Source organism: Silurus aristotelis (assembly GCF_946808225.1).
Source record: "Silurus aristotelis genome assembly, chromosome: 25".
NCBI lineage: Eukaryota > Metazoa > Chordata > Actinopteri > Siluriformes > Siluridae > Silurus > Silurus aristotelis.
The window spans coordinates 12911358-12938565 of NC_139598.1; the positions used below are offsets into that span (position 1 = coordinate 12911358).

General features: G+C 39.7%; 1 protein-coding gene across 1 annotated transcript in view; it reads left to right on the top strand.

Moving 5' to 3' along the window:
* Positions 1-27208, top strand: part of LOC310719836 (uncharacterized protein) — an 81015-nt gene that overhangs the window by 10400 nt on the left and 43407 nt on the right. Inside the window, exons 6-8 of the mRNA XM_083529996.1 lie at positions 796-919; positions 1644-1769; positions 8926-8994. Of these exons, the coding sequence (XP_083386122.1) occupies positions 796-919; positions 1644-1769; positions 8926-8994 (319 nt within the window). The remainder of the gene's footprint in view (positions 1-795; positions 920-1643; positions 1770-8925; positions 8995-27208) is intronic.

Genomic DNA, 27208 nt, shown 5'->3' on the forward strand with positions numbered 1-27208 from the left:
TACAATCGTGTTCATCCAACACTGTGTTAACTGTTTGGGGAAGAACCACATATGGCTGGGAAAAGTCAGGCATCCCAATACTTTTGTCCAGACAGTTTATATATGTAGTAGTTGTAAACATGAGTCAAAATTATTTCCACTTCTGGCTTTAAGAAATTCTATTTCTCTCAGATGTTTAGCTGTTATTTCGTTCAGCTCTTCGCATCTTTTTTTTTTGTTTGCCTATTATGAGGTTTTGCGGCTCTTAATGCCAAAAAGCCAATTGTGTAATAGGCATTCATCGAAACATGCTTGTGAGTGCAGAAGAAATCATTATCCAAAAATTTTTTTGGCCCATGAAATCATACAAACATACTTCTCGTTTCCTCAGCCGTCTCACGAAACAAAATTTTAGCTTTTAGTTCGTTCAATGCTAATTCATCATTTATGCACTATTTTACTACTACTACTACTACTACTACTACTACTACTACTAATAATAAATAAAATGGGGTAGGATTAGATTAAAGAGAACTTTAATTCACCACAAGCTTTCACTAGACTCTTTCATTAGCTCCTAGCATATTCAAATACACCAATTATAATACTTAATAATAATATAATTCTTGGTAAAACATTTATAGTTTAGGTGAGTTGAAATGCTCTGTGATATTTAAAAACTACACAAGAGGTGTATCCCAAGATAACTAGAAACAGTGTTGGGTAACTGCAATAATGTGTTTTGTGTGTGTGTGTGTGTGTGTGTGTGTGTGTGTGTGTGTGTGTGTGTGTGTGTGTGTGTGTGTGTGTGTCCAGTATGGAGGAGGGAGCAGCCGAGCGGTGTAAGGAGGCTATTGAGAAAGCGCTGCACTATGACCAGAACAACCCTGAAGCGCTGCAGTTAATGGCTAGCTACCTCTTCAGCATCGAGAAACCTGAGGTACACTACCGTCGCTATACAAGAAAACATAGTTCTTTTTTTTTTTTTTATAATGAGTCCATCCATAGAGTCCACCAGTGGCTTGAACCGTATCCATCAGCTGTGTTGTTGATGTTCTGTACAAATTTTTCACAGTGCACAGTGACGTTATGATATAATGATGTAGCTCAGACTGGACATGAGTAATTTGGACGGGAAAATTCAATAAGAAACTTAATCAGCAAACCAGATCTGAGAAACAAGTGTAAAAGACGAAGAAAATTTGGACAGGAAAGTACAACTTGGGTAATTGTACACTTTAATTGAGATTGTGCCCTTGTAACAAATACGTGCTTTCCTGAGGTGAAACTTTGAGCAGCAATTCCGACCTTAACCATTAGGTGGCAAACTGGTGTAAGTTTTAAGTTTCCCTGTTGCATCCAAAACTGCCCGTTGCAGGTCAGACAAGATATTAAAGTTCACAACATGGCCATTTTGGTAATGATCCCGGTTTGACCGCGTTATTAAAATGCAGGAGTTCATCAGATTTTGTTTTACATCTGATTTTATGCATTACATGATCGGAGTTAACACTGTAGTACTTTTGAAGTTCTCTTCGAACCTCCTGCTCTCTTTACTCATCTGGAGAAGCTCTTCCAGAACTAAAAGACCAGTTTAAAGAATGTGATGCAATACAATAAAAAGAAAACTGATGCAAACCTCACTTTTTTTATTTTCCCCCCAGGAGGGCCGGGACTACCTGATAAAGAGTGCGTCGTCATGGTTACCGAGTCGACAGAAGGAGGAAGAGTCTTTAGCAAGCTCAGAGCAACCTGATGATGATGATGATGAGGAGGAGGAACGAGCGCAGGTGTGTGTGTGTGGGAGCGAGAGAGAGAGAGAGAGAGCGAGTGTTCCAGTGATGGATGAGTGTCTCATGAAAGAACCATTATATATTATTAATCGCAAAACAGCTACTAAAATTCTATTCTATTCTATTCTATTCTATTCTATTCTATTCTATTCTATTCTATTCTACAGTACATAATTCTATTGTATTTTGTTCTATGCTACAGTATTGGTTTATTTTATTCTATTGTATTCTTCAGTATTTCTATTCTATCTTATTCTACAGTATGTCTATTCTATTCTTTTCTATTCTGCTGTATATGTAACAGTGGCATTTGAATTTTTTATTTTATTTATCTTTTTTAATGACGTTTTGACACACACACACACACACACACACACACACACACACACACACACACACACACACACACACACTTGTATTCTGTTCCGTTCTGTTCTATTCTATTCTGTTCTCTCGACATTACTCAATACTCTGTTCTATATATTTAATTATACTCTTCTATTTAGCTGCCCTTTACTATTCTATTCTATTTTATTCTTTTGTATTCTTCAGTATATCTTTTCTATTCTTTTCTATTCTGCTGTCTCTGTAACAGTGGCATTTACTTTATTTTGTCTTTTCTAATGACTTTTTCACACACACACACACACACACACACACACACACACACACACACACACACACACACACACACACACACACACACAGTTGTATTCTGTTCTGTTCTATTCTGCTCTCTCAACTTTCCTCATTACTCTGTTCTTCTATATTTAATTCTACTCTATTCTATTTAGCTGCACTTTACTATTCTATTCTATTTAATTTTATTCTATTCTGTTCTGCTGTCTCTGTAACAGTATACATTTTTTTTTGTCTTCATTTTATTTTTTTAATGTTCGATTATTTTTATTACTATTTATGACTTACTACCCTCAAGCGAGGGATAAACTAAAGATCTGCTACTGCTATATAATACAAGTTTTTGAGGGAAGTGTAGTAATAAAGGGATATATTGTCTGATATATCTTACAAACACTGTTAGTGCTATAAACCTGTAAATAAATCATTCGTACAATTCTAGACAAAGAACTAAGGTTTTGTGATGCATAACACTTTAAAGTTTTAAGAATGAAAACCAAATGATAAAATAATGTTTTGAAATATGTTTTTGCTCATACGGTTTGTGGTACTCTTGAACAACTTGGGTATAAAATAACTGATCAACCATCAGCTCTTAATCTATCAGTGGCTTCATCCAAAAATTCAGCTTCGCTCTGAGAAATTGATATGGATTACCACATGCTGCACGCCCTTATATTTATTTGTTGTACTTGCTCAACAGTCTGTCTGTCTGTCTGTCTGTCCGTCCATCCATCCAAAAGCAACACAAGACAGTGACAATAAATAGGATTTAGTCACATATCCTCTTCTTACAATGTTATTTGCATAACGACCCTGAACCTTCTTTTTTTATCTGCTCAGAAACAATAAAGCAGTTTTCAGTTTTTTTTTTCCTCCTTACTCTTTCAAACTAACTACCTGCATGTCTTCCCTCACCACATCCATAAACCTCCTCCTTGGTCTTCCTCTTTTCCTTCTTCCTGGTGGCTCCATCCTCAGCATTCTCCTACCGATATACCCCATGTACCTCCTCTGCACATGTCCAAACCATCTCAATCACGCCTCCCTCACCTTGTCTCCAAAACGTCCTACATGCACTCTCATTTCTAATCCTGTTCATCTTCATCACTCCCAACGAAAACCTCAACATCTTCAGCTCTGCTACCTCCAGCTCCACCTCCTGTCTTTTACTCAATGCCACTGTCTCTAAACCATACAACATCGCAGGTCTCACCACAGTTCTATAAAGTTTCCCTTTCACTCTTGCAGATTCCCTTCTATCACAAATCACTCCTGAAACCTTTCGCCACCCACTCCACCCTGCCTGCACTCTTTTTTTTCACTTCTCTTACACACTCCATTACTTTGCACTGTTGACCCCAGGTACCTGAACTTCTCCACTTTCTGCACTTCTTCTTCCAGCAAACGCACCACTCCACTGCCCTCCCTCTCCTTCACACACATGTACTCTGTCTTACCCCTACTGACTTTCATTCCCCTTCTCTCCAGCGCGTACCTCCACCTCTCCAGGCTCTTCTCAACCTGCTCCCTACTCTCACCACAAAGCTTTTAATAATAAATAAATAACAATGTTTGTAGTCAAGCTATTGTCATGGAACTCCTGCAGGACAAGTATTTTTATCTTCTTTTATATTTTAGCACTTAAAAGAAAAAAACACAGCTTGTGTTTTTGTTGCTGGAGGACCCCGCTGTACAGTTTTTTAGCAATTCAGACCCGATTTCCTAAATTGTACAGTTCCAGTCTGGTCCAAAAGTGTGCCGGTAAGAGTTGACTTTGTAGGAAGTTCCAGTGCATATGCAACATGTGACATGATGACATGCTCATGTAATTCTTTCCGGAGAAGTCAGAGATGTTTCTTTGGGAATGAGGAAAGTGTGGTGAAACTACTTACAGTACTGCACCAGAGATTTCAAGGTGTGCGTTTGTGTTTGGTTTTGCGAGAGTGCGATTGAGGGACTTGTTTGACCTCCGTTCCATTGGCCAGACTAAAAGCAGAGCTGCGTGAAGCTTCCTCGAACTTTAAAATGAGTTCTTGGATAAAGAAAGCTAGTGGGAGTTGGAGAGACTAATCCTTTCATTTCGCTCTCAGTCTCACCGGACTGCAAGGCAGACATGTGCGTGCATGCACACACACACACACACACACACACACACACACACACACACACACCACTTACACTGACCCTGTACTTTAACATCCCTCTTTGTAACTTGAAATCCAGATATTTTACTTTAAGCTAGCAAACATTATGCTCTTTCAGAGGATTCGAACGAATTTCTCTGCTTGATTTAAAAATATATTTTTTTGGCTCATTTTCTGTTATTTGATTTAATAGCTGTGAGCATAATGCGACGACAAATTAAACATCATTCTTTCATGTTCTGCTTGTTTCTTGTGAAAGGCAAAATGAACAGGATGTAAAAGCCACAGTGTAATTGGGATCAGATTTGGTTCAATGGCATCATGATGAAAATCTGATGTGGTAGCACTCTTGCATTGCAGTGCTCACACACACACACACACACGCACACACGCAAACACGCAGAATGAGATGGAAGGCCAGAGTGGTTAATGAGGAGACGCAGTTGAAAAAGGCGAGAAAGGTGCAGACAGCGGGGAAGAGTGCAGTCAGCAGAAAAGAAGACAAGGCTCTGATGAAGTGCTAATGAGCCGAGGGGTTCGGAAAACACAGCACTCGTGAAAGCGCGGCGCATAAAAGAGCATTGTGTATTTGCATCGCGCTCATCAAGCTCCAGCTACCAAAGAGCATAAGAGTGGCGTGTAATATCAGGGTAGCTTTTCCTGCACTCGCAGTGCCTGTGGTAGCTCTTGACTCTGGGGAAAGATGCAACAATTGGAAATGAGGACTGCCCTACAATTTTGGCCACTGACATTTATTCACATAAAGCCAGATTTAAAAAAAGACAGTGACAAACAAAATCACAGGCCGAAAGATAGATACTTTTTGTCTTAGGTAATTTTTTTCAGCTCAGTATATACAGTGAGGAAAATAAGTATTTGAACACCCTGCTATTTTGCAAGTTCTTCCACTTAGAAATCATGGAGGGGTCTAAAATTGTCATCGTAGGTGCATGTCCACTGTGAGAGACATAATCTAAAAAAATTATCCAGAAATCACAATGTATGATTTTTGTACTATTTATTTTTATGATACAGCTGCAAATAAGTATTTGAACACCTGAGAAAGTCAATGTTAATATTTGGTACAGTAGCCTTTGTTTGCAATTACAGAGGTCAAATGTTTCCTGTAGTTTTTCACCAGGTTTGCACACACTGCAGGAGGGATTTTGGCCCACTCCTCCACACAGATCTTCTCTAGATCAGTCAGGTTTCTGGCCTGTCGCTGAGAAACACAGAGTTTGAGCTCCCTCCAAAGATTCTTTATTGGGTTTAGGTCTGGAGACTGGCTAGGCCATGCCAGAACCTTGATATGCTTCTTACAGAGCCACTCCTTGGTTATCCTGGCTGTGTGCTTCGGGTCATTGTCATGTTGGAAGACCCAGCCTCGACCCATCTTTAATGCTCTAACTGAGGGAAGGAGGTTGTTCCCCAAAATCTCGCAATACATGGCCCAGGTCATCCTCTCCTTAATACAGTGCAGTCGCCCTGTCCCATGTGCAGAAAAACACCCCCAAAGCATAATGCTACCACCCCCATGCTTCACAGTAGGGATGGTGTTCTTGGTATGGTACTCATCATTCTTCTTTCTCCAAACACGTTTAGTGGAATTATGACCCAAAGGTTATATTTTGGTCTCATCTGACCACATGACTTTCTCCCATGACTCCTCTGGATCATCCAAATGGTCATTGGCAAACTTAAGACATGCCTGGACATGTGCTGGTTTAAGCAGGGGAACCTTCCGTGCCATGCATGATTTCAAACCATGACGTCTTAGTGTATTACCCACAGTAACCTTGGTGGTCCCAGCTCTTTTCAGGTCATTGACCAGCTCCTCTAGTGTAGTTCTGGGCTGATTTCTCACCTTCCTTAGGATCATTGAGACCCCAGGAGGTGAGTTCTTGCATGTAGCCCCAGTCCGAGGGCGATTGACAGTCATGTTTAGCTTCTTCCATTTTCTAATGATTGCTCCAACAGTGGACCTTTTTTCACCAAGCTGCTTGGCAATTTCCCCGTAGCCCTTTCCAGCCTTGTGGAGGTGTACAATTTTGTCTCTAGTGTCTTTGGACAGCTCTTTGGTCTTGGCCATGTTAGTAGTTGGATTCTTACTGATTGTATGGGGTGGACAGGTGTCTTTATGCAGCTAACGACCTCAAACAGGTGCATATAATTTAGGATAATATATGTAGTGGCGGTGGACATTTTAAAGGCAGACTAACAGGTCTTTGAGGGTCAGAATTGTAGCTGATAGACAGGTGTTCAAATACTTATTTGCAGCTGTATCATACAAATAAATAGTTTAAAAATCATATATTGTGATTTTCTGGATTTTTTTTTTTTTAGACTATGTCTCTCACAGTGGACATGCACCTACGATAACAATTTCAGACCCCTCCATGATTTCTAAGTGGGAGAACTTGCAAAATAGCAGGGTGTTCAAATACTTATTTTCCTCACTGTATATAAGTATAATTATAGTCATACACCCATCAGGCATAACATTACGGCGTTATAACAATATGACCGGGGGAAGTGAATAACACTGATTATCTCTTCATCATGGCACCTGTTAGTGGGTGGGATTTATTAGGCAGCAGGGGAACATTTTGTCCTTAAAGTTCATGTGTTAGAAGCAGGAAAAATAGGCAAGCATAAGGATTTAATCGATTTTGACAAGGGATACATTTTGATGTGTAGATAACTGGGAAAAGTGGTGAACCGGTGACAAGGTCATGGGTGGCGGAGGTTCATTGATGCACGTAGGGGGGTAAAAGTTCATCCAACAGACAAGCTCCTGTAACTTAAATTGCCAAAGAACTTAATGCTGTTAATGGTCCCAGCCGGTGGACATAAACGTATGCCTGATCGGTGTAATTAGGCATTGATTTATATAAAATGCTAATAAGCACTATTATTACTACTATTTTTATTGATGTTACTGTACCTATTTCTACTAATGGTACTACTATTTCTATATGGCTGCATGATATGTCAAATATACAATTGCATTTGTCATTTGGCAGATGTTCTTTTCCAGAATGACTTACAACGTGCTTTGATGTCTCCATCAATAAATATGTTCTAATACCAGCTTATAAGGACACACTAAGAATCCCATCAGTCTAAAACTGTGCAGTGAAAGAAAATAGTTTGGAGGGAGCGTGGTACAGGGTAGGGTAAGATGAGTGCTATGAGGTAAAGGGTACTGGTCCATTTTTGACTTTGTAGGCAATCAATGATCTGATGCGGGCAGCTACAGTATGCCATTTGAGTGAACGCATCAGTGGAGTGGTGTGGGAGAACCTAGGAGGGTTGAAAACAGGTCATGCAGCTGCATTCTGGATCGGTTGCATAGGTCGAATAGCTTTCAGAGGCAGACCTGCCAGGAGCGAGTTGCAGTAGTGTAGTCTTGGGATGACGAGGAAGCACTGAAGAAGCATCTGAGTGGCCTGTGTAAAGAGGAGAAGAAAAGGGAATTTTTGATTGCGGAGATCAGAGAGTTGACGAGGAGTGACTGTGTCTGCTGAATATTTTTCCTATTCTTCAGTAGAATTCATTCTTTGTTTTGAAGCCATTATCGGTGCTTTTCCGACTAAGGTATTCCACTTCGGGCACATCCCAAATACTTTTACTACTGACACCGGTATTTGGAAGAACCCTTAATAGGAACCTAAGGGACCCCATCCTCATCCAGGTGACACTAAATGTCCAGTCATTTTAATTCCATCATTGTTGAGGTTATCATCTGTTCACTGATGGACTTTTTAAATGCAAAAACTGTTCTATGGAAACTGTAGTCCTAAGCCGTCGTAGCAGACCATTTATATTAATTACAGCATGTGGTCTGCAGTTGAGAAGAACTCCATCCTGAGGTAGGGGAACAGGATAAATTGGGCAGGTTCAGGAAGAAGAAAGTGACTGAGTTATATTACTATGACTTTTGCTGTTATTACTACTGATACTAATATTACTATCGCTGCCTCCGTGACAACTATTAAAACTACCACAATTATTAATATTGCTATTGTTACTACTTCTAATACCAGTACTATTGATGCCCGGATTTCTTTGTGAAAATTTACAATTGAAACACTTATTTACATTTTTATTTAGTTTTAGTTTTTTTTTCACTTAAATGTGTCCTGAGTTTGGGTTTTGGCTAAGAATTTTCATTTCATTGCATCACTAATAGCAAATTGTCCTTATGTAAGTCGTGTGTGTGTGTGTGTGTGTGTGTGTGTGTGTGTGTGTGTGTGTGTGTGTGTGTGTGAATTCTGGGTGCATATCGTTGCATTGTTTTAGTATAATGTACCCATAAGGTAATGAGAATTTTGTCCATAACACATTCATTTTCATTTATTTTTCAGAGTAATATCCCACCATATGAGTCCCGAATTACAACAGCCAAACTGCTGATAGAAGTTGAGGAATTTGAGGTAAGATGGTACTACCTTGTTTAATTCTAGCATTAATATGTGATTGGTGTATTACATAAGTACCATTTGTCCTGCTGTGCATTATGGCAAAAATACCTTCTCGGGTTTTTAAAAAAATGTATTGCTCTTCTTGCATCTAATAGTCAATAGATTAACACTATGTGCTTAATCACAAAGGAAATCAAATGTTATACTCCACACTATATTTTTATGTTTGTACTTCTTTAGAAAGTTCTGTAATCTGTGATTTATGATTTGCATCTCCATTAGAAAACCCTCAATGTACATAGAAAAATATTTATCCAGAAGATACTCAAACTGGATCTTTTTGTAGGGTTAAAGAAGTTGTTTTTTATAGTAATACTCAATTAGAGTACATGAGATGGAGATGGATGGAGCTCTACCATCTTTTATTATTGCTATTACAATGAGGAAATGTTCATTCATGCTATACATGATATACAGTCATTTTAGATTAGATTACATTCAACGTTGTTATTGTGCAAGGTACCTGTACAGAGCCAATGAAATGCAATTAGCATCTAACCAGAAGTGCATAAGAGACCTATTTACAATAAAGAGCAGCATGATAAATAAGGGTATGCGGTACATGGGCAAAATCAGGTAATAGGATGAGTTATCCCGAATGACACCGCCACAGTGCTGTCGTTAGAATGTACCCATCCCCAAGTAAACTCCACTGGTAAAAACTGTGTTGGATTTACTTATATGCATATAATACATATGAACAATTTGCAGCCCACTTTTTTCAACTAAATTCACCAAAAGTTTTTATGTAAAATTATCTAAAATATCTTTGTTATATTGTATATACATGAATATATGTTATAATATATAAATAACATTATATATATATATATATATATATATATATATATATATATATATATATATATATATATATATATATATATATAGTGTATGTGTATGTGTATGTGTATATGTGTATATGTGTATATGTGTATATGTGTGTGTGTGTGTGTGTGTGTGTGTGTGTGTGTGTGTGTGTATGTATAAAATTCAGAACACCAATTGAGTCTACCGAGTAAATACAAGTTGTCAACTCAACATTTCATGTCTTTAACATTAAAAAAGTTGAGTTGTTTCAACTCAAATAATTCATATTTTTATTTACATTTAAAACTGTTATAATAGAGTTAATATACTGTTGTACAGTATTTATTTCATTGTAAGTAAGTTGCTGGTATTCTTGAGGAGTGCCACCATTTCTCCGGGTACATTTACACTTAGAATATTCGAACGATTCCTTATCCAGAGAGACCTATGTTAATCTCAATATAGGATTAAGGGCCTTTACACAAGGGCCCAAGCCGAAGCAGCTTGGTGGTCCTGGGATTAGGACTAATGCTACCGTTACCCTGTGGTAGTCAACAAAGTATGCATGCTCTTTGTTGTAGAGTGAACTTTTGCTCTAGTTCTTAGCATTCTCTAACCTAATAATAATCCAGAATCAGAATTTGAACATATGGATGGGGACTTCAAAGCATTTTGTAAGTCACTCTGGATGAGGGTGTCTCCAAATGCTGTAAAGGTAAATGGGTTGTTTACCTGTCATAGAGTTGGTGACTGTTGGACAATTTCAGGAGTAAGCTGTAATAACTACATCCTCCTCTTCACTGTGCTCTTGCGTTAGCATAATTGTTTTCTGGAAATTCTTATCATGTGCTTTGATTGATTGAGGATCAATAAAGCACTGTTTATTTCATGTGTATGTGTTGCCTTTATCTGTAGCACCATTTGTCTAGTAAACATAGTGTCCTTCAGTAATAAAGGTAGAGTTTGAAAATGTTCTGAAGTAGTCCACACACTTTTTGAGCTTTTGTGGATTATTCACAATATGCTCAAAATATAAATGATTCTGTTTAAAGAGGATTTGTTTTACTTGGAGTATAGTACCTCTCAAGGTTTGTTTCTCAGGTCATCTAAGGGATTTTTTTTCCCTCGCTAATGCCACCTCTGGGTTGTTTATTAGCAAATTACATCTACAGTGAGGAAAATAAGTATTTGAACACCCATGGAGGGGTCTGAAATTGTCATCGTAGGTGCATGTCCATTGTGAGAGACAAAAAAACAGAAATCACAATATATGATTTTTAAACTATTTATTTGTATGATACAGCTGCAAATAAGTATTTGAACACCTGTCTATCAGCTACAATTCTGACCCTCAAAGACCTGTTAGTCTGCCTTTAAAATGTCCACCTCCACTACATTTATTATCCTAAATTAGATTCACCTGTTTGAGGTCGTTAGCTGCATAAAGACACCTGCCCACCCCATACAATCAGTAAGAATCCAACTACTAACATGGCCAAGAACAAAGAGCTGTCCAAAGACACTAGAGACAAAATTGTACACCTCCACAAGGCTGGAAAGGGCTACGGGGAAATTGCCAAGCAGCTTGGTGAAAAAAGGTCCACTGTTGGAGCAATCATTAGAAAATGGAAGAAGCTAAACATGACTGTCAATCTCCCTCGGACTGAGGCTCCATGCAAGAACTCACCTCGTGGGGTCTCAATGATCCTAAGAAAGGTGAGAAATCAGCCCCAAACTACACTAGAGGAGCTGGTCAATGACCTGAAAAGAGCTAGGACCACCGTTTCCAAGGTTACTGTTGGTAATACACTAAGACGTCATGGTTTGAAATCATGCATGGCACGGAAGGTTCCCCTGCTTAAACCAGCACATGTCCAGGCACGTCTTAAATTTGCCAATGACCATTTGGATGATCCAGAGGAGTCATGGGAGAAAGTCATGTGGTCAGATGAGACCAAAATATAACTTTTGTGTCATAATTCCACTAAACGTGTTTGGAGGAAGAAGAATGATGAGTACCATACCAAGAACACCATCCCTACTGTGAAGCATGGGGGTGGTAGCATCATGCTTTGGGGGTGTTTTTCTGCACATGGGACAGGCGAATGCACTGTATTAAGGAGAGGATGACCGGGGCCACATATTGCTAGATTTTGGGGAACAACCTCCTTCCCTCAGTTAGAGCATTGAAGATGGGTCGAGGCTGGGTCTTCCAACATGACAATAACCCGACGCACACAGCCAGGATAACCAAGGAATGGCTCTGTAAGAAGCATATCAAGGTTCTGGCGTGGCCTAGCCAGTCTCCAGACCTAAACCCAATAGAGAATCTTTGGAGAGAGCTCAAACTCCGTGTTTCTCAGTGACAGGCCAGAAACCTATTTAGATTATGTCTCTCACAGTGGACATGCACCTACGATGACAATTTCAAACCTCTCCATGATTTCTAAGTGGGAGAACTTGCAAAATAGCAGGGTGTTCAAATACTTATTTTCCTCACTGTACATCCAGATTTTTGTGGAACTGATTTGTGGCAGAGACCTATCCCCGACCCGTAGGCGCAGGAACACGACCCTCTCATTCACCGGGGTAAACTCCAACACATGGCGGCTGAGCTGGGGGGCTATAAGCAAACCCACACCAGCCCGACGCCTTTCATCATGGGCAACTCCAGAGTGGTGAAGAATCCATCCTCTCTCTCGAGGAGTGTGGTTCCAGAGCCCAAGCCGTGTGTAGAGGTGATCCCGACTATCTCTAGTCGGAACCTCTCAACCTCACGCACAATCTCAGGCTCCTTCCCCGCCAGCGAGGTGACATTCCACGTCCCTAGAGCTAACTTCCGTGTCCAGGGATCGGGTTGTCGAGGCCCCTCGCCTTCGACTGCCTCCCGATCCTCTTCGCACCGGCCCCTTACGGTCCCTCCTGCAGGTGGTGAGCCCACGGGAACGTCGCTCCTTCGGGCCACCAGGCGCTCGCATACGAAGGCCTGGCTCCAGGGTGAGGCCCCGGCTGCGCCATACCGGGCGACGTCACGGTCCTTGATCTGTTCTGTCTCATAAGGGGTTTTTTGAACCGCTCTTAGTCTGACCCGTCACCTAGGACTTGTTTGCCTTGGGAGACCCTACCAGGGGCATATAGCCCCGGACAACATAGCTCCTAGGGTCATTCGGGTACTCAAACCCCTCCACCACGTTAAGGTGGCAGTTCAAGGAGGTGCCTACGGGCCAAACGGCAGTGTAGAGTACCCGGCCTTCTTGGGGTCTCTGGGAGGGGTGCTGGAAAGTGCTCCGACTGGGGACTCCGTCGTTCTACTGGGAGACTTCAATGCCCACGTGGGCAGCGACAGTGACACCTGGAGGGGCGTGATTGGGAGGACGGCGGTGTTCAGTTATTGGACTTCTGTGCTAGTTACAGTTTGTCCATAACGAACACCATGTTCAAGCATAAGGGTGTCCATCAGTACACGTGGCACCAGGACACCCTAGGCCGTAGGTCGATGATCGACTATGTGGTCGTTTCATCTGACCTGCGGCCGTATGTCTTGGACACTCGGGTAAAGAGAGGGGCGGTGCTGTCAACTGATCACCACCTGGTGGTGAGTTGGATCCGATGGCGGGGGAGGAAGCTGGACAGACTTGGCAGACCCAAGCGTACTGTGAGGGTCTGCTGGGAACGTTTGGCCGAGTCTCCTGTCAGAGAGATCTTCAACTCCCACCTCCGGCGGAGCTTCGACCGGTTCCCGAGGGAGGCTGGAGATATTGAGTCCGAGTGGACCATGTTCTCAACCTCCATTGTCGAAGCGGGCGCTCGGAGCTGTGGCTGTAAGGTCTCCGGTGCCTGTCGAGGCGGCAATCCCCGAAACCGGTGGTGGAAACTGGAAGTAAGGGATGCTGTCAAGCTAAAGAAGGAGTCCTATCGGGCCTGGTTGGCTTGTGGGACTCCTGAGGCAGCCGACGGGTACCGGCAGGCCAAGCAAACTGCAGCCCGGGTGGTTGTGGAGGCAAAAACTCGGGCCTGGGAGGAGTTCGGTGAGGCCATGGAGAAGGACTATCAGCTGGCCTCGAAGAGATTCTGGCAAACCGTCCGGCGCCTCAGGAGAGGGGAGCAGTGCCCTACCAATGCTGTTTACAGTAGAGGTGGGTAGCTGTTGACCTCACCTGGGGAGGTCGTTGGACGGTGGAAGGAATACTTCGAGGATCTCCTCAATCCCGCCGTCACGTCTTCCATTGAGGAAGCAGAGGCTGAGGGCTCAGAGGTGGACTCGTCCATCACCCAAGCTGAAGTCACCGAGGTAGTCAAGAAACTCTTCGGTGGCAAGGCACCGGGGGTGGATGAGATCCGCCCTGAGTACCACAAGTCTCTGGATGTTGTGGGGCTGTCTTGGCTGACACGCCTCTGCAGCATCGCGTGGCGGTTGGGGACAGTGCCTCTGAGATGGCAGACCCTGTACGACCGAAGCAGGAGCTTGGTTCGCATTGCCGGCAGTAAGTCAGACTTGTTCCCGGTGCATGTTGGACAGAATTTCTAGGCACAGCCAGGGGCCGGAGGGTGTCCGGTTTGGTGACAACGCGATTTCGTCTCTGCTCTTTGCAGATAATGTTGTTGTGTTGGCTTCATCAAACCAAGACCTTCGGCAGTCACTGGGACGGTTTGCAGCCGAGTGTGAAGCGGCTGGGATGAGAATCAGCACCTCCGAATCCGAGGCCATGGTCCTCAGTCTGAAAAGGGTGGCTTGCCCACTTCATGTTGGTGGAGAGTTCCTGCCTCAAGTGGAGGAGTTTAAGTATCTTGGGGTTTTGTTCACGAGTGAGGGAAGGATGGAACGGGAGTTTGACAGACGGATCGGTGCAGCTTCTGCAGTAATGCGGTCGATGTACCGGTCTGTCGTGGTAAAGAAAGAGCTGAGCCGCAAGGCGAAACTCTCGATTTACCGGTCAATCTACATTCCTACTCTCACCTATGGTCATGAGCTCTGGGTCATGACCGAAAGGACAAGATACAGGCGGCTGAAATGAGCTTTCTCCGCAGGGTGGCTGGGCGATCCCTTAGAGATAGGGTGAGAAGCTCGGTCACTCGGGAGGAGCTCAGAGTAGAGCCGCTGCTCCTCCACATCGAGAGGGGTCAGCTGAGGTGGCTCGGGCATCTGTTCTGGATGCCTCCTGGACGCCTTCCCGGAAAGGTGTTCCGGGCGCGTCCCACTGGGAGGAGACTCCGGGGAAGACCTAGGACACGCTGGAGAGACTATGTCTCCCGGCTGGCCTGGGAACGCCTCGGTGTCCCCCCGGAAGAGCTGAAAGAAGTGTCTAGGGAGAGGGAAGTCTGGGCATCTCTGCTTAGACTACTGCCCCCGCGACCCGGCCCCGGATAAGCGGGAGAAGATGAGATGAGATGAGATCATTTGTGCCAATGTCTATTTGTCAGAATTGCCATTCAAAAAAAGTTGAATTGAATTCTCCACCATTGTGAAATATCATTTTAACATAACATTTAAGAAGCCTTTTTTTTTGTTGTGGATTGTGGTTTTTTTTTTTTTTTGTTTGTCTTTTCTACTTACATTTGAATAGCATTAAAATAGTGTACAGTGACATTAGTTTTGATATCTCGAGTGGGCAGTTTTAAAAGGCACTTTAAAAGTTGCCAAAGCCACTTTCTATTCCGTGTGATGGCTAAAGAGGTTTGTTGCTAAATTCCTTGTATGAGTGTTTTGCTTCACGTGAATAGTAAGTGTTTTTTTTTTTTCCCCTCCTTTTTTACAGCATTTTTCTTTTCTCCATGGAACGTTGCGTTTGAATAATTCAAGAATTGTATTTTGCTCAGCACTTGACCTTTACTGTGTGTGTGTGTGTGTGTGTGTGTGTGTGTGTGTGTGTGTGTGTGTGTGTGAGAGAGAGAGACTCCTGTGAAAATCATGAACAGATCCCACAGAGAAAGGTATATAATGGCTTCTAGAATAAAAAAAAAAAGATGTGGATGACTGCTGTGGGAGGTTTTGAAATATAAATGAGGAATCAGAGTTTTTTTCTCACTCAAGGAAGAATTGGGAAGAACCTGAAAAGCGTTGTTGTTCTTTTCATTCTTTTCGTCTGTTTTGTATTTCCATCTCGGTGGAGAAACGTGTTTGTGAATGCAGCATGACTCGAAAGCTGTTGGATGCCTCAGCATGGCTGAAAGCTCTTCGCGCCATAGGGGAGACATTAATATTAATACCGGTCACCTGGCTGCCTGGCAGAGCTGCACCGAAGGTCATGGGGTCATCACTTTGATAGCCGGTGCTTAGACAGCAGCCAAGCTTCTGCACAGCATGAAACATTTTGATTGGTCTTTTGAGGAAAGGAAAGAAAGTTGAAGCGAGAGAGAGTTAGGAGATGGTCAGATCACCAAGTAGTTGTACGACTTTAATTTGCATTCTTTTGGCAGGTTGGTTTATTTAAAGTTCTAATCGGGAAAACTAGAATCCAATCCCAGTGTAGAGCTGTAATGCTGCACGTTTATTTTTCAACAATTAGCTAGAAATGAATTCACATTTGTTTAACGTCACTTTCTCCTAAAAAATATGAGACTGGAACGTAATAGACTGGAAATAGAGCGCCAAAATGGGCTAAAATGCCTGCTTTTTCTCAGGTAATGTAGAATCAACATAAGAGCTTTTTTTTTTTTTTTTTAAAGTGGTAGTAAGATTTTGTAGCCAAATAACCTTTTATAGCTGCGGGCCACTGGTAATTCGAGCAGTCGTTTAAGCTCTCTATAAACTGTAACTCCATTAGTTGTGCAGATTGGGAGGTTCAAATATTACAAACTGAGTAGAAGCAGCATATATTTTTTAGAACATATTCTCCCGAATCTTTAAAATGGAGGTTGAATTTTTTACAACTTTAAAATCAAAAAGATTTTGTAGTAAATCTATATACCATGCTGTATATCTTTTACAATGCATAATATTATTTTGTCATAGATCCCACTTGTAGTTGCCATTTTGTGCACGCTTAAATAACAAACTTAATATTTTGGTATTGGGATGTTCATAAAATAAACCTTGACGTATTTTGCATTTAAATGGAACTACGAGAGAAAAATATTTCCTACTTGCACAAGTTGTGAAGTAATTGACACACGTTCAGACAGGATAAGTATAGGTCTGTGTCTGGATTTGTTTTTCAGCCTGGATTGCTGTGGAAAAGCAGCATATAATATAGATATCAGTTCAGTCAGGCATCTTAAAACAACCGCAAGCCTTGTGAGAGGCAGGTCTGTCTTTAGGTTTTTTTGCCTCGCTTGAGCAAACTCACTGTTCTTGAGAGATTTCATAAACCAGAGTATAACTGGCAGATATTGGCATTATTTGTGCAGGCTCTTAAGAGAATCTTTTGTTGGATCTTTGTGTTTATAGATGTCAAACCTCAGGAACAGGTTCTAACTCAATTTTAGAAGAGTCTTTTCCCCTATCGACACCATCTGCTCAAAGCCCAGCATACCCACTAACAGTGGAAGATTGATGTATTGCTCTGAAAGAGAACAAGAGAAATAGGGCAAGAAAGATGGAAAAAAAAAAAGTGGAGAAGAGAACATTCTCTCATCACCGCTTATACTAACTAGAATTGAATGTTTTGTTTGTAATGGCATTGGTGAGATCCAATTATCTCTAAAGAGCAAGGCATTTAATTAAGAAAAAAAAAAAACCCTCACTACAGACTGCATTCTGTGCACATTTTTAATTGACTACCTAATTTTCTTTTGTGGGTTTTTATCTTTAGTGTTTTACCTCCGAAACTGCTTATAGTGGACATTTTTACTCTGTAAAGCTGATCTTAATGGCAATGCTTTATGATGCACGTTCTATTTTGTTAACTCAAAAGAGGTTGAGAATCAGTGGTGTGTGTATTCAGGTAGCTTGGGGCTTTTATAGTCTGATCTTTTTCTGAGGGAAATAATAAATATTAGGAATATTTAGATTCCTGCAAAACGATTCAATTCTCAATGTCATATGTTTTTGCTTGTTATTTTTGCGTTTTTGTTTCTTTTCTATTTTGTGTATTTGAGGAAAAGTGGACCTTAACTACAATCTTTAGTTTAACTTTCATTCAACTGCTATTCAGCTGTTGGCCATTCAACATTTTATGCCTTCGAAACATTTTAGTAGGGGACTCAAAAGTGCTGCTGTTATTTGACCTGCCTAATAGGGATAGGAAATGTAATATTTTTTGAAAAATGACATAGGAAGGCACGTAAAATGAAAACGACAAAGGGATAAAGATGGAACCTTGATGTAGAGGAAAAAAATTCACTACAGAGCCAGACCCTGGATTCCAACCGCTACTTTTTAGTTTCACTTGCTTCCCTTTTGAATAGGAAAATAAATGGTTCTTTTTGAGTTTGACTTTTTGTGTAAATGAAAAACATGGACATGAACAAAGAACATTTCAGAACATAGAACTGAAACGATATCTTATATAAAAAGAAAAAAAAAAAACAGCCCATGGTTTTGTTGTGTTATATGTTTCTTTTTTAAAAATGTAGTAATATCTGTAGCACTCAGTGATTCTCTTCTGTCTTGCGCTTCAGGCATTTTGCCTGTGTGCTCTAGTAGTTACCGCGCATGAACCACGCGAGAGTTCACTTTCGACCTTGTGCCTGTAAATCGTTTTATTTCATTTTAGTTGCCATTGTTGCTTTTGTGTAGTAGATACATTATTATAAAAGTGTTTTTATAGTACTAAATATGGACTGGGATGTTCAAAACGCACATACAGTACAAAGCTTGTGGTCAGGTGTCCACAAATTTTGTCCATATAGTGTGGTAGTAATGGTTGTCACAAATGGAATACAAAAAAAAAAAAACTTTTAGAAGATATGAAGGAAGAACATTGATTATGCATCTTAAGCACTTATAACAGTAGATCAGCAACTTTTCTTGAAACTGGTTAAAACTGGTTAAAAAAAAAAAAAAAAAAAAGTTAAAAAATTCCTGAGCGGAGGTCATTTGTGTGATGGATCAAAATTTTTATTGATTTTACTCAAGTTGTTGAGTTTACTCAATGAAATTATTGAGAAATTCATCATGGGTCTGGGGAGAAGAATTGGGACAGCTTGCAAAGGATTTGGTCGATAATATCTAACTTACTTTAGGCCTATTCCTATTCTTGGTCATTAGTTTTGGCTTCTTCCACTGACCTCAGGTTAAGCACAACTTAAACATGTCATAGGAGACCTAAAGTTTGTCTTTCTTCCACTTTTTGCTGTATTCCTGAGAGATAATGGACTAATCATTAAACCAAGGCTGAAAAGCATTTCTTTATAGTTCTCCTAGGCTTCTAAAGAAGCAGATTTTATTAAAAAGTCTACAGCTCTATACCATTCATATCGGTATTACAGGCATTACTGAAACGTGAGCCGGATAATAATCTGAGAAAAAAAGGCTAGCAATAGATATATGAATGACACGAGAAATGATCAGAGCAAGAGAGACAATAGATGAAGGAGGTAAACAAATAAATTTAAACAGAACTGAATCATAGTCAGAAATATCAGCATCATTTACTTAAAGATTAGACATGATATATTATGTATTTCAACTCAATTATAAATAGAACCAGAGAAAAGAATTACACAAGATCTAAGAATTCTGGAAGAAAAAAATCTTTTATCACAAGTTTACATTTCAGACCAGCAACTTATCATATCGAGGCATTAATAACTAGCAGATTTGAGGTAGAGGGGATGGAGGCTATTGACCAAATTTTGTGATTTGTTTCTAACCAAGTATCCTGTAATAAAGATAATATGGAAATTTTTTTTTTTGTAAATATTGTTGATGTTCCTTGTTCAATTAAAAAAAACTCATGATCGTTTTCGGATTTTAATCAGTTTCAAAACATTGTGGAAACACCAGCACAATGACCAAAGATGTCTGGAGGACAAAAGTCACCAGGGTTGAGCCAAGCCTGAGTCACAAATTAAAAAGTATGAGCGTAATGTGATAAGTTATTCAGGGTAAAAGACTTGTTCAGAAGCACACTAAGCACACTATGACCAATTAAATATTCTAATAATCTTTTTTAAATTTATTTTTTATTTATTTATTTTTTACTGGTGTATTTTTGTGCAGGAAACTTAAATAAATTAAAACCCTTCCCATTTGGCAATCTAATGCACAAGATGATTCTAAATAGATGCTGGACAAAAAAATAGCTTTACTATATGCAAAAAGTAAAGCTATTTTCTGTCCAGCATCTACTTAGAAACATCTTGTGCATTAGATTGCAAAATGGGAAGGGTTTTAATTTATTTAAGTTACCAGCACAAAAAAACACCTATATGGGAAAAGTAAGGTCCCCTGGTGGTCTAGTGGTTAGGATGCGGTGCTCTCACCGCTGCTGCCCTGGTTCGATCCCCGGTCAGGGAACCAACCCCAGCCATTCTTAGTGCCAGTCCCAAGCCCGGATAAATAGGGAGGGTTGCGTTAGGAAGGGCATCCAGCGTGAAAACGTGCCAAATCAAACATGCGGATGATCAGCTGTGGTGACCCCTAATGGGAGAAGCCGAAAGAAAGAACGAAAGAATATGGAAAAAGTAACATAAATGTAAAACATATCTTCGTGGAGCTGGACATTTCATACAATTGGGAGCCTCCAGCTTTGTGGTAACATTGGAAAAGAAACACAAATGGCTGGAAAAGTCAGAAGAGTGCAGGATATGCGAATAAAAAAAGCACAAGCTTTTTCCATATAGCGAATTGCTTGTAAATGAATATATGAATATATAAATTAATATATTAAAAATAAATGTTTTAAGATATTTTTGATATATTTTAGTATATATATACTGTAATATATCTAGTCAACTGACTCATCTTTTTTCCATCAAGGATTGTCATTTTTGTGTGCACTCAGAGCTGTGAGAGAAATAAATGTATTGACTGTTTGATGCATCAGTCCATAATTTCATACAGAACAGAATCAGATATACATCTCTGTTCGAACCTTTAGAGGTTTAGAGATTCTTATTTTAATAGAATTCAGTCATTTTAGGAAACGACTTTCCTTTCAAACTGTGCGTTTCTTCCTTGCCCTCACTCCTTCTCCACACTCCTATGCATCTCTGCATGTGTCGGTCCCCGTAAATGAAATATTCCACTCCCTAAAGCTATCATTTTTTTTTTCTTTTCACCATTGAACGACCTTTCGATCAAGGTGTGAAACATTATAACAAAATGAGATTTCAAGTTGAAGTATTACCAAAATAGTCAAACTGTGAAGAGGCCCATTGTGATGTAGGACCTTTTTTCCCTTTCTTGCTGATTTATACCGACTATATTTATTGTAATTGGTGTAAGAAAGGAACTAAAATCCATCTTTTCTGCTCATTACTGAATTACACTGCATCACATCATATTGCAATAAATGAAATCATATTGGATTAAATGCGCTTTGAGCTCTTTCTAAGTTTGTCCTACCTCTGGATGGAGTTTTTCCTCAACCGGAGACCACTCTGGGCAGCTGAGGATGGTTCCACATCTTGAACCAAAGATCTATGAAGACACTGATCAACTTAAGAACTATGAGGATGAATTCAGACTGTAATCAATATCAACAGTCTACTACAATGGCTCAGGAGTACAGGCTGCATGAATAGTTCTGCATGAACTGGATGAATAGGACATGTGGCTTTGCACGGTTAAATGACTGACAGCTGTTATCACTTAGGGTGTACTCACTTTTGTTGCCAGTTATTTAGACAATAATGGCTGTATGTTGAGTTTTATTTTCAAAGGACAGTAAATCTGTACTACTATAAAAACTGCACATTGATTACTCTAAAATATATCCAAGTTGAATGGTTGAATGCTACTTGATATTTTCATGCATTTAGTCATTCAGCTATAAAAAATGTCCGTCATTTGTTTTTCTCCAAAGGAGTCTTGTTTAAAGGAGGCTTTTCAGTAGTTTATGAAAGTAATGTAGTAACTATTTTTTATAAACTTTGGATTTTATTTTCATATATTTCACATTCTCACTACATTTTAGCTGCCATACTGCAACTTAGTTTTTCTTCTGTTTTAATTTTTTTTTTTTAAAGAAATTACCCTATTTAATAGCTGCTGGTATGTCAAATGCCTTGCAAAATAATAGACATTGGATTAATCTAGAATTCAAATTACAGACAGTATTACTTTCTTTTTACTGCCAAACATTATCTTTAAAGTAGGCAATTATTCACAAAAAAAATCTTAAAATGTGTTTTATTGGATAATTAAAGTACTTAAATGTACTTAAGATAATGCTGCTTAAAATGCCTAACTTGAAGACCCCTTTTTAACTTTCTACAACCTCTTCTGCAGAAAATTTTTTACTCATTTGTCCTGGCAGAGTTGCTCCTGGTTACTATACAGTAGGTTGATCTTTCTCTCAATGTGGAGGCTAGTTGCTTGTGTGTTGACTGTTTTAAAACAGCGTCTCAATTGGATTCAGATCTGGTCTTTTATTTGGCCACTGTAGACTTTTCAATTTCTAACTACTCCTGTGCCGCTTTGTCCTTGTGTTTGGGAACATTGTCCTGCTGAAAGGTGACTAAACATTCTTTTTTTTTTTGTTTTCTTTTTCTCATCAGTTCTCTCGTTATTTTTAACAATCTTCTAACAATGAAAACTACTGGATGCTGTCATCACTATATTTTACTGTAAGGATGTTAATGTTAATGGCGTTATGGCTTGTAGTGTGTTTGTATATCTTGATCTTGAGTTCCTCTTACCCAAACCTACATTTTCAAAAATGTCTTTTTAGTTATCCTCCATACAATCCTCAATGTTGCAGAGTCCTTGAATTGGTTGTTAAGTGCAACTTGTATCCACTTTTTTGAATACTGTAGTCTGTAACTCCTTCAGAGTGGCTGCCTTAATGTGGCTTCCTTTTACAGGTTTTTATAGATAGCCTTGTCTAGGAAGAGAATAGAATAGAATAGAATAGTCTTTGTCACATATACATTACAGCACAGCGAAATTCTTTTCTACGCATATCCCTGCATGCTCGGATGCTGGGGTCAGAGCACAGGATCAGCCATGATACAGAGCCCCTGGAGCACAGAGGGTTAAGGGCCTTGCTCAAAGACCCAAGAGTGGGATCTTGGCGATCCCAGGGCTTGACCCTCGGTCTTTTTGATCAGTAACTGAGCACCTTAACCACTGAGCACTGTTTCTGAACTGTATTACCTTAGAATGCTTCTTAGTCTCCACTCAAGTCTTGACTGACTGTCTCTTCAATGTTCGTTCCAATGAGTCCAGAAAATATGATGTTTTACTAATTCGTAACTAAAATCAAATATAAATCATATATAGCAAACCAAGGAATTACAAACTGAGCAAATTCAGGCTGTTATTACTAAATGCTAAGCAGATTATACATTTCAGTATCTTCTGCCATATTAGTAAATACGAGTACAAAAAAAATTGGTTTTGATCTCCATTACCACATAATCTCATTACCTTACCCCTAGTGATTCCAGTGGCCTGTCCTTTTATCAGTAATTTAGTTGTTCTGAGAATACCTACATTTTTTTTTTTAGTAAATAGGCGCTAATATATCCAGCTTTTTATTAAAGGCAACAGTCATAAATTCTCGTTTGATTGTGAAGCCTCGCTAATAAAAGGGAGCTGGCTGTGGTCATTAATTACCGGTTGCTTCCTTTGTCTCGGGCAGTGTTTCTCTGAGAAAGCTCATTTGGTCCATAATGTTCTGTTGGAGCCAGAGGTGGGTAATAGGATCAAAGGGAAAAAATAATAAATTACAGCAGGCTTGTGTATTGTTGAGAGTTGCGTGATTGGGTAGAAGGATGCGTGCGTGTGTGGGTTTTTATTTGTATGCACGTGCGCTCAAGCATATAATGGGTCCCGCTCCAGAAGGTCAGAGGCGCCTCTGGGAAATGTAATCCAGTCAGCTAACAATCTAACTATGATTGTGCTCATCAGTGTATGCATATGCAAATTTTTGCCACTCTCAGATATCTTTATATGGGTGCTTTAAAATATGCGTAGACTGTGCTCATTTGCATACCACATGACAATTCCAGAGTCTTGGGCCAAATGGATGCAGAGCATTCTGCCTTAATGTCACAAAGATGAGGTTAATGGGTATGTGTGAATGCGGTAACCTTTTCAGACATTCTCCGCGGAGCTGAGCCATAGCATTAGGCCTTTTTACAATGAATCTCCTCCTCTCTCACTTTTTCTTTTTTTGCACAAATACGCCAGGGTTTAAAGCCAAACTGGGGCCAGTGGCCTGAGCCAAATTGCTCCCAGAGCCATTTTCTATGCTGCTAGGCCAGAAACACATTAACACATTAGCCCAGCATTGGCGCAGCTTCACTAAACCATGCCCGTTTACTGTTTAAAACTCTTTACTTTTTCCCAGGAACAATGAAATAATGCCTGTGGTGCATAAAACAAACAGGGTTGGCTAGTAAATACAAATCCACACAACTGCAAAATGAGGTGTTATAATGGCCAAAGGGTCATTAACCTGCTGCTTAATTCTGGGTTAAGTTACTGTAGGTTAAGTTTAACTTTACTATCACTATCGGAGTACAAGAGACAATGAAATGCTGTTTTATATCCAAACATTAGTGTGAATAGCAAATAAAATCAAATTATTGCATCCTTACTCTATTTTCAACCAGTGTACTTCGTTTTTGGCCTCGCTGTGGCTTTTTTTTTTTAATGGTCTAAGTCTTATTTGGTCTATGTTTTTTAAGAGACAGCCTTGTTCAGTTTTATTAGTAAATCTATACTGCAATAGTTATGTAAGAATGAACAGGTATGTTGCATATCATTAAGGTCAAATAACTATGGTGGAGTAGTTTGAGGTTCAGTATGACACATGCAGAGAATGCAAATGTGCAAAATTATATAAATTGTTGTAGGAAAACTGATATTTACAGTCAAATGCAATTGTTCTGGTATTGCCTGGAGATTGGCAGTAAATGCTAAGTGTCTAAGTATTGCATATGGTTGGAGGGAAAAAGCTGTTCTTAATTTCTTGATTTTGTGTGGCACTGCAGACCTATACAGCAGTTTCCTGATGGTGGACGTACAGTAAATTCTATAGATTTTTTTTTAAAGACAAAAATCAGCCCCAGACCCCTATTGTAATACCATTCTTTGTATTTTTCCTATGACCATTGGCGTAGCTGTTGGGTTTGGTTCTAAAAAACAGTCCAAAACGATCTGCCGAAACGGATTTGATTATGAAATCTTGTGTGGAGAAAAGGAAAGTTGAACTGTGTTCAATTAATTGAAGTTGAACTGTGTGCGTTAAGGCGAACTAAGCGACTGGGAATTTTTTGCAGACTGTATTGAAGTAATTTCTGATGCCTAAAGGTACAAGATCAACTGTTGATTTTCTTGCTAAATAAGCACCATATGCTGGTATAACTAGCTTGTTTTAAGTAGAGTAAAATAATTAGTAAGTAATTTACTGCTGTGTATAGTGTGCAGTGCTTGTTGAAGGCATACAAACAAGCCCCAGCATTGCTAAGCTGCTATTGTTGGGCCCTTGAGCAAGGCCCTTAACCCTCTCAGCTGCAGGGGTGCTGTATCATGGCCGACCCTGCACTTTGACCCGAACTTCCTAACAAGCTGGTATATATTCGAAAGAATTTCACTGTCCTGTAATGTATATGTAAGAATTAAATGCTGTTCTTATCACCATTGAGAGAAGTGACTTGTTACGGAAGGATAAAAATAGAAGTGGGGTAAATGTGTTGTTCCGTCCTAAACAGTCAAACAGGTTGCTCTCACAAAGCTACAAGGGAAGTGTCCGATATAAACGAATTTTGTCTAGGAAAGAGATAATCAGTAACTTAAAATGATCTTCTTACAGTTTACTTTAAATTCTGAAACATTAGTGACAAGTTTTTTGGCAAAAAGTAAATTTTGGCATTTAAAAAAAAAAAAAAAAAAAAAAAAATTTGGTCTAAATTGGCACTTGAGGTTTTTTTTGTTTGTTTTATTTACACTTGCTGTAAACTGGCCTCCTTTACAAATTCTTCAAAATAACTTTTACACCACAGTAAGATCTTTCGTGATCTGGACTAGTATATCAAAATATTCAATATTTTTAGCTAAACTACATGAAATCTTTGAATTAAAGCATACAAATATTATACCATTAGGCTTAAAATGGAATGTTTTAGTAATTCCAGGCTGACACATGCTAGGTGAACATGGAACACTTCATCAGTTAGAAAGAAGAAGAAGACAAGGAAAGGAAGGAACAAAAGGAGGGAAAGTATGAAGCAAGGAAGGAAAGAAGATAAGGGAAGAAAAGTAAAGGAAGGAAGGAAGGAAGGAAGGAAGGAAGGAGTGAAAACAAAGCCAGATGAGCACAAGACAATACTAATATTTTCATGAAGATTGTCAATAAATTGTGGAGGGCACCTGAGTGTTCTCTGTCTGAGAGTGTTGTCTGAAAGAGAACAATTAAACCGGATCTGTCTATTTCAATTTGAGTTTAATTATCAACAGCACTTGCTTTAATGAGTCATTAATGTGTTGTTTACTCAGCTTAATGACCTGATCAGCAGTGGCTCTTTGTTTTTATATGAGTCCCAGTGAAAACCCACTGTTTATATTTGATTAGGAATGGAAACAAAGTTTTAGTTGGTTTGCTTGGCTTGTGTGTATTTGTCTTTAGTCTCTGTAATCGATTTAAGACAGTTAGGTAGGTACAACTTTGTCATAGCAGAGGACAGCAATGAGAAATGCTGGTTACTGTAGAAGGATAAAGTTATTTCAATATATATAAATAACGTATATGTAACTTTATTAAAACGTTCTTCTAATGTGTGTGCGTATAGGAATGTGCAATGTGTGGTATATATGCCTGAAATACTATAGCTTGTTATGTGTGAGGGTCTGTACCTGGCAATTTTTGGCGCCACCAATGTATGTATTAGAGAGGACCCAAATTAGACACAGATGTTGGGGGGACAATGTATGGATGGAGAACTGGGATGTATTGAAATGCATTTGTGGTCCAGGCATATATAGTGTGGAGACGTGACTGGAGAGTTAGTTGCTCCGCAGACCACCTCCGACTTTTGTTGATTGATAATAAAAGCCGTTAACTTCTGGAAGCAAAAGTCCTGACTCTGAGTCGTTTCTACAACATTGCCATCTCTAAAAATGCAAATAGTTGACAAACAAAAAAATCGTCTTTGCTTTTGGGAAAATGTTGTTCTAGATTTTGGAGTGTGTTTGTAAAGATTTGTTGCTCATTCATTCACAAAGGCATTAATAAAGTCAGCTAGTGATTTAAGTGAGGAAGCCTGAGGTTTAGCTTGTGTTTCAATTCATTCCAACGGTCTTCAT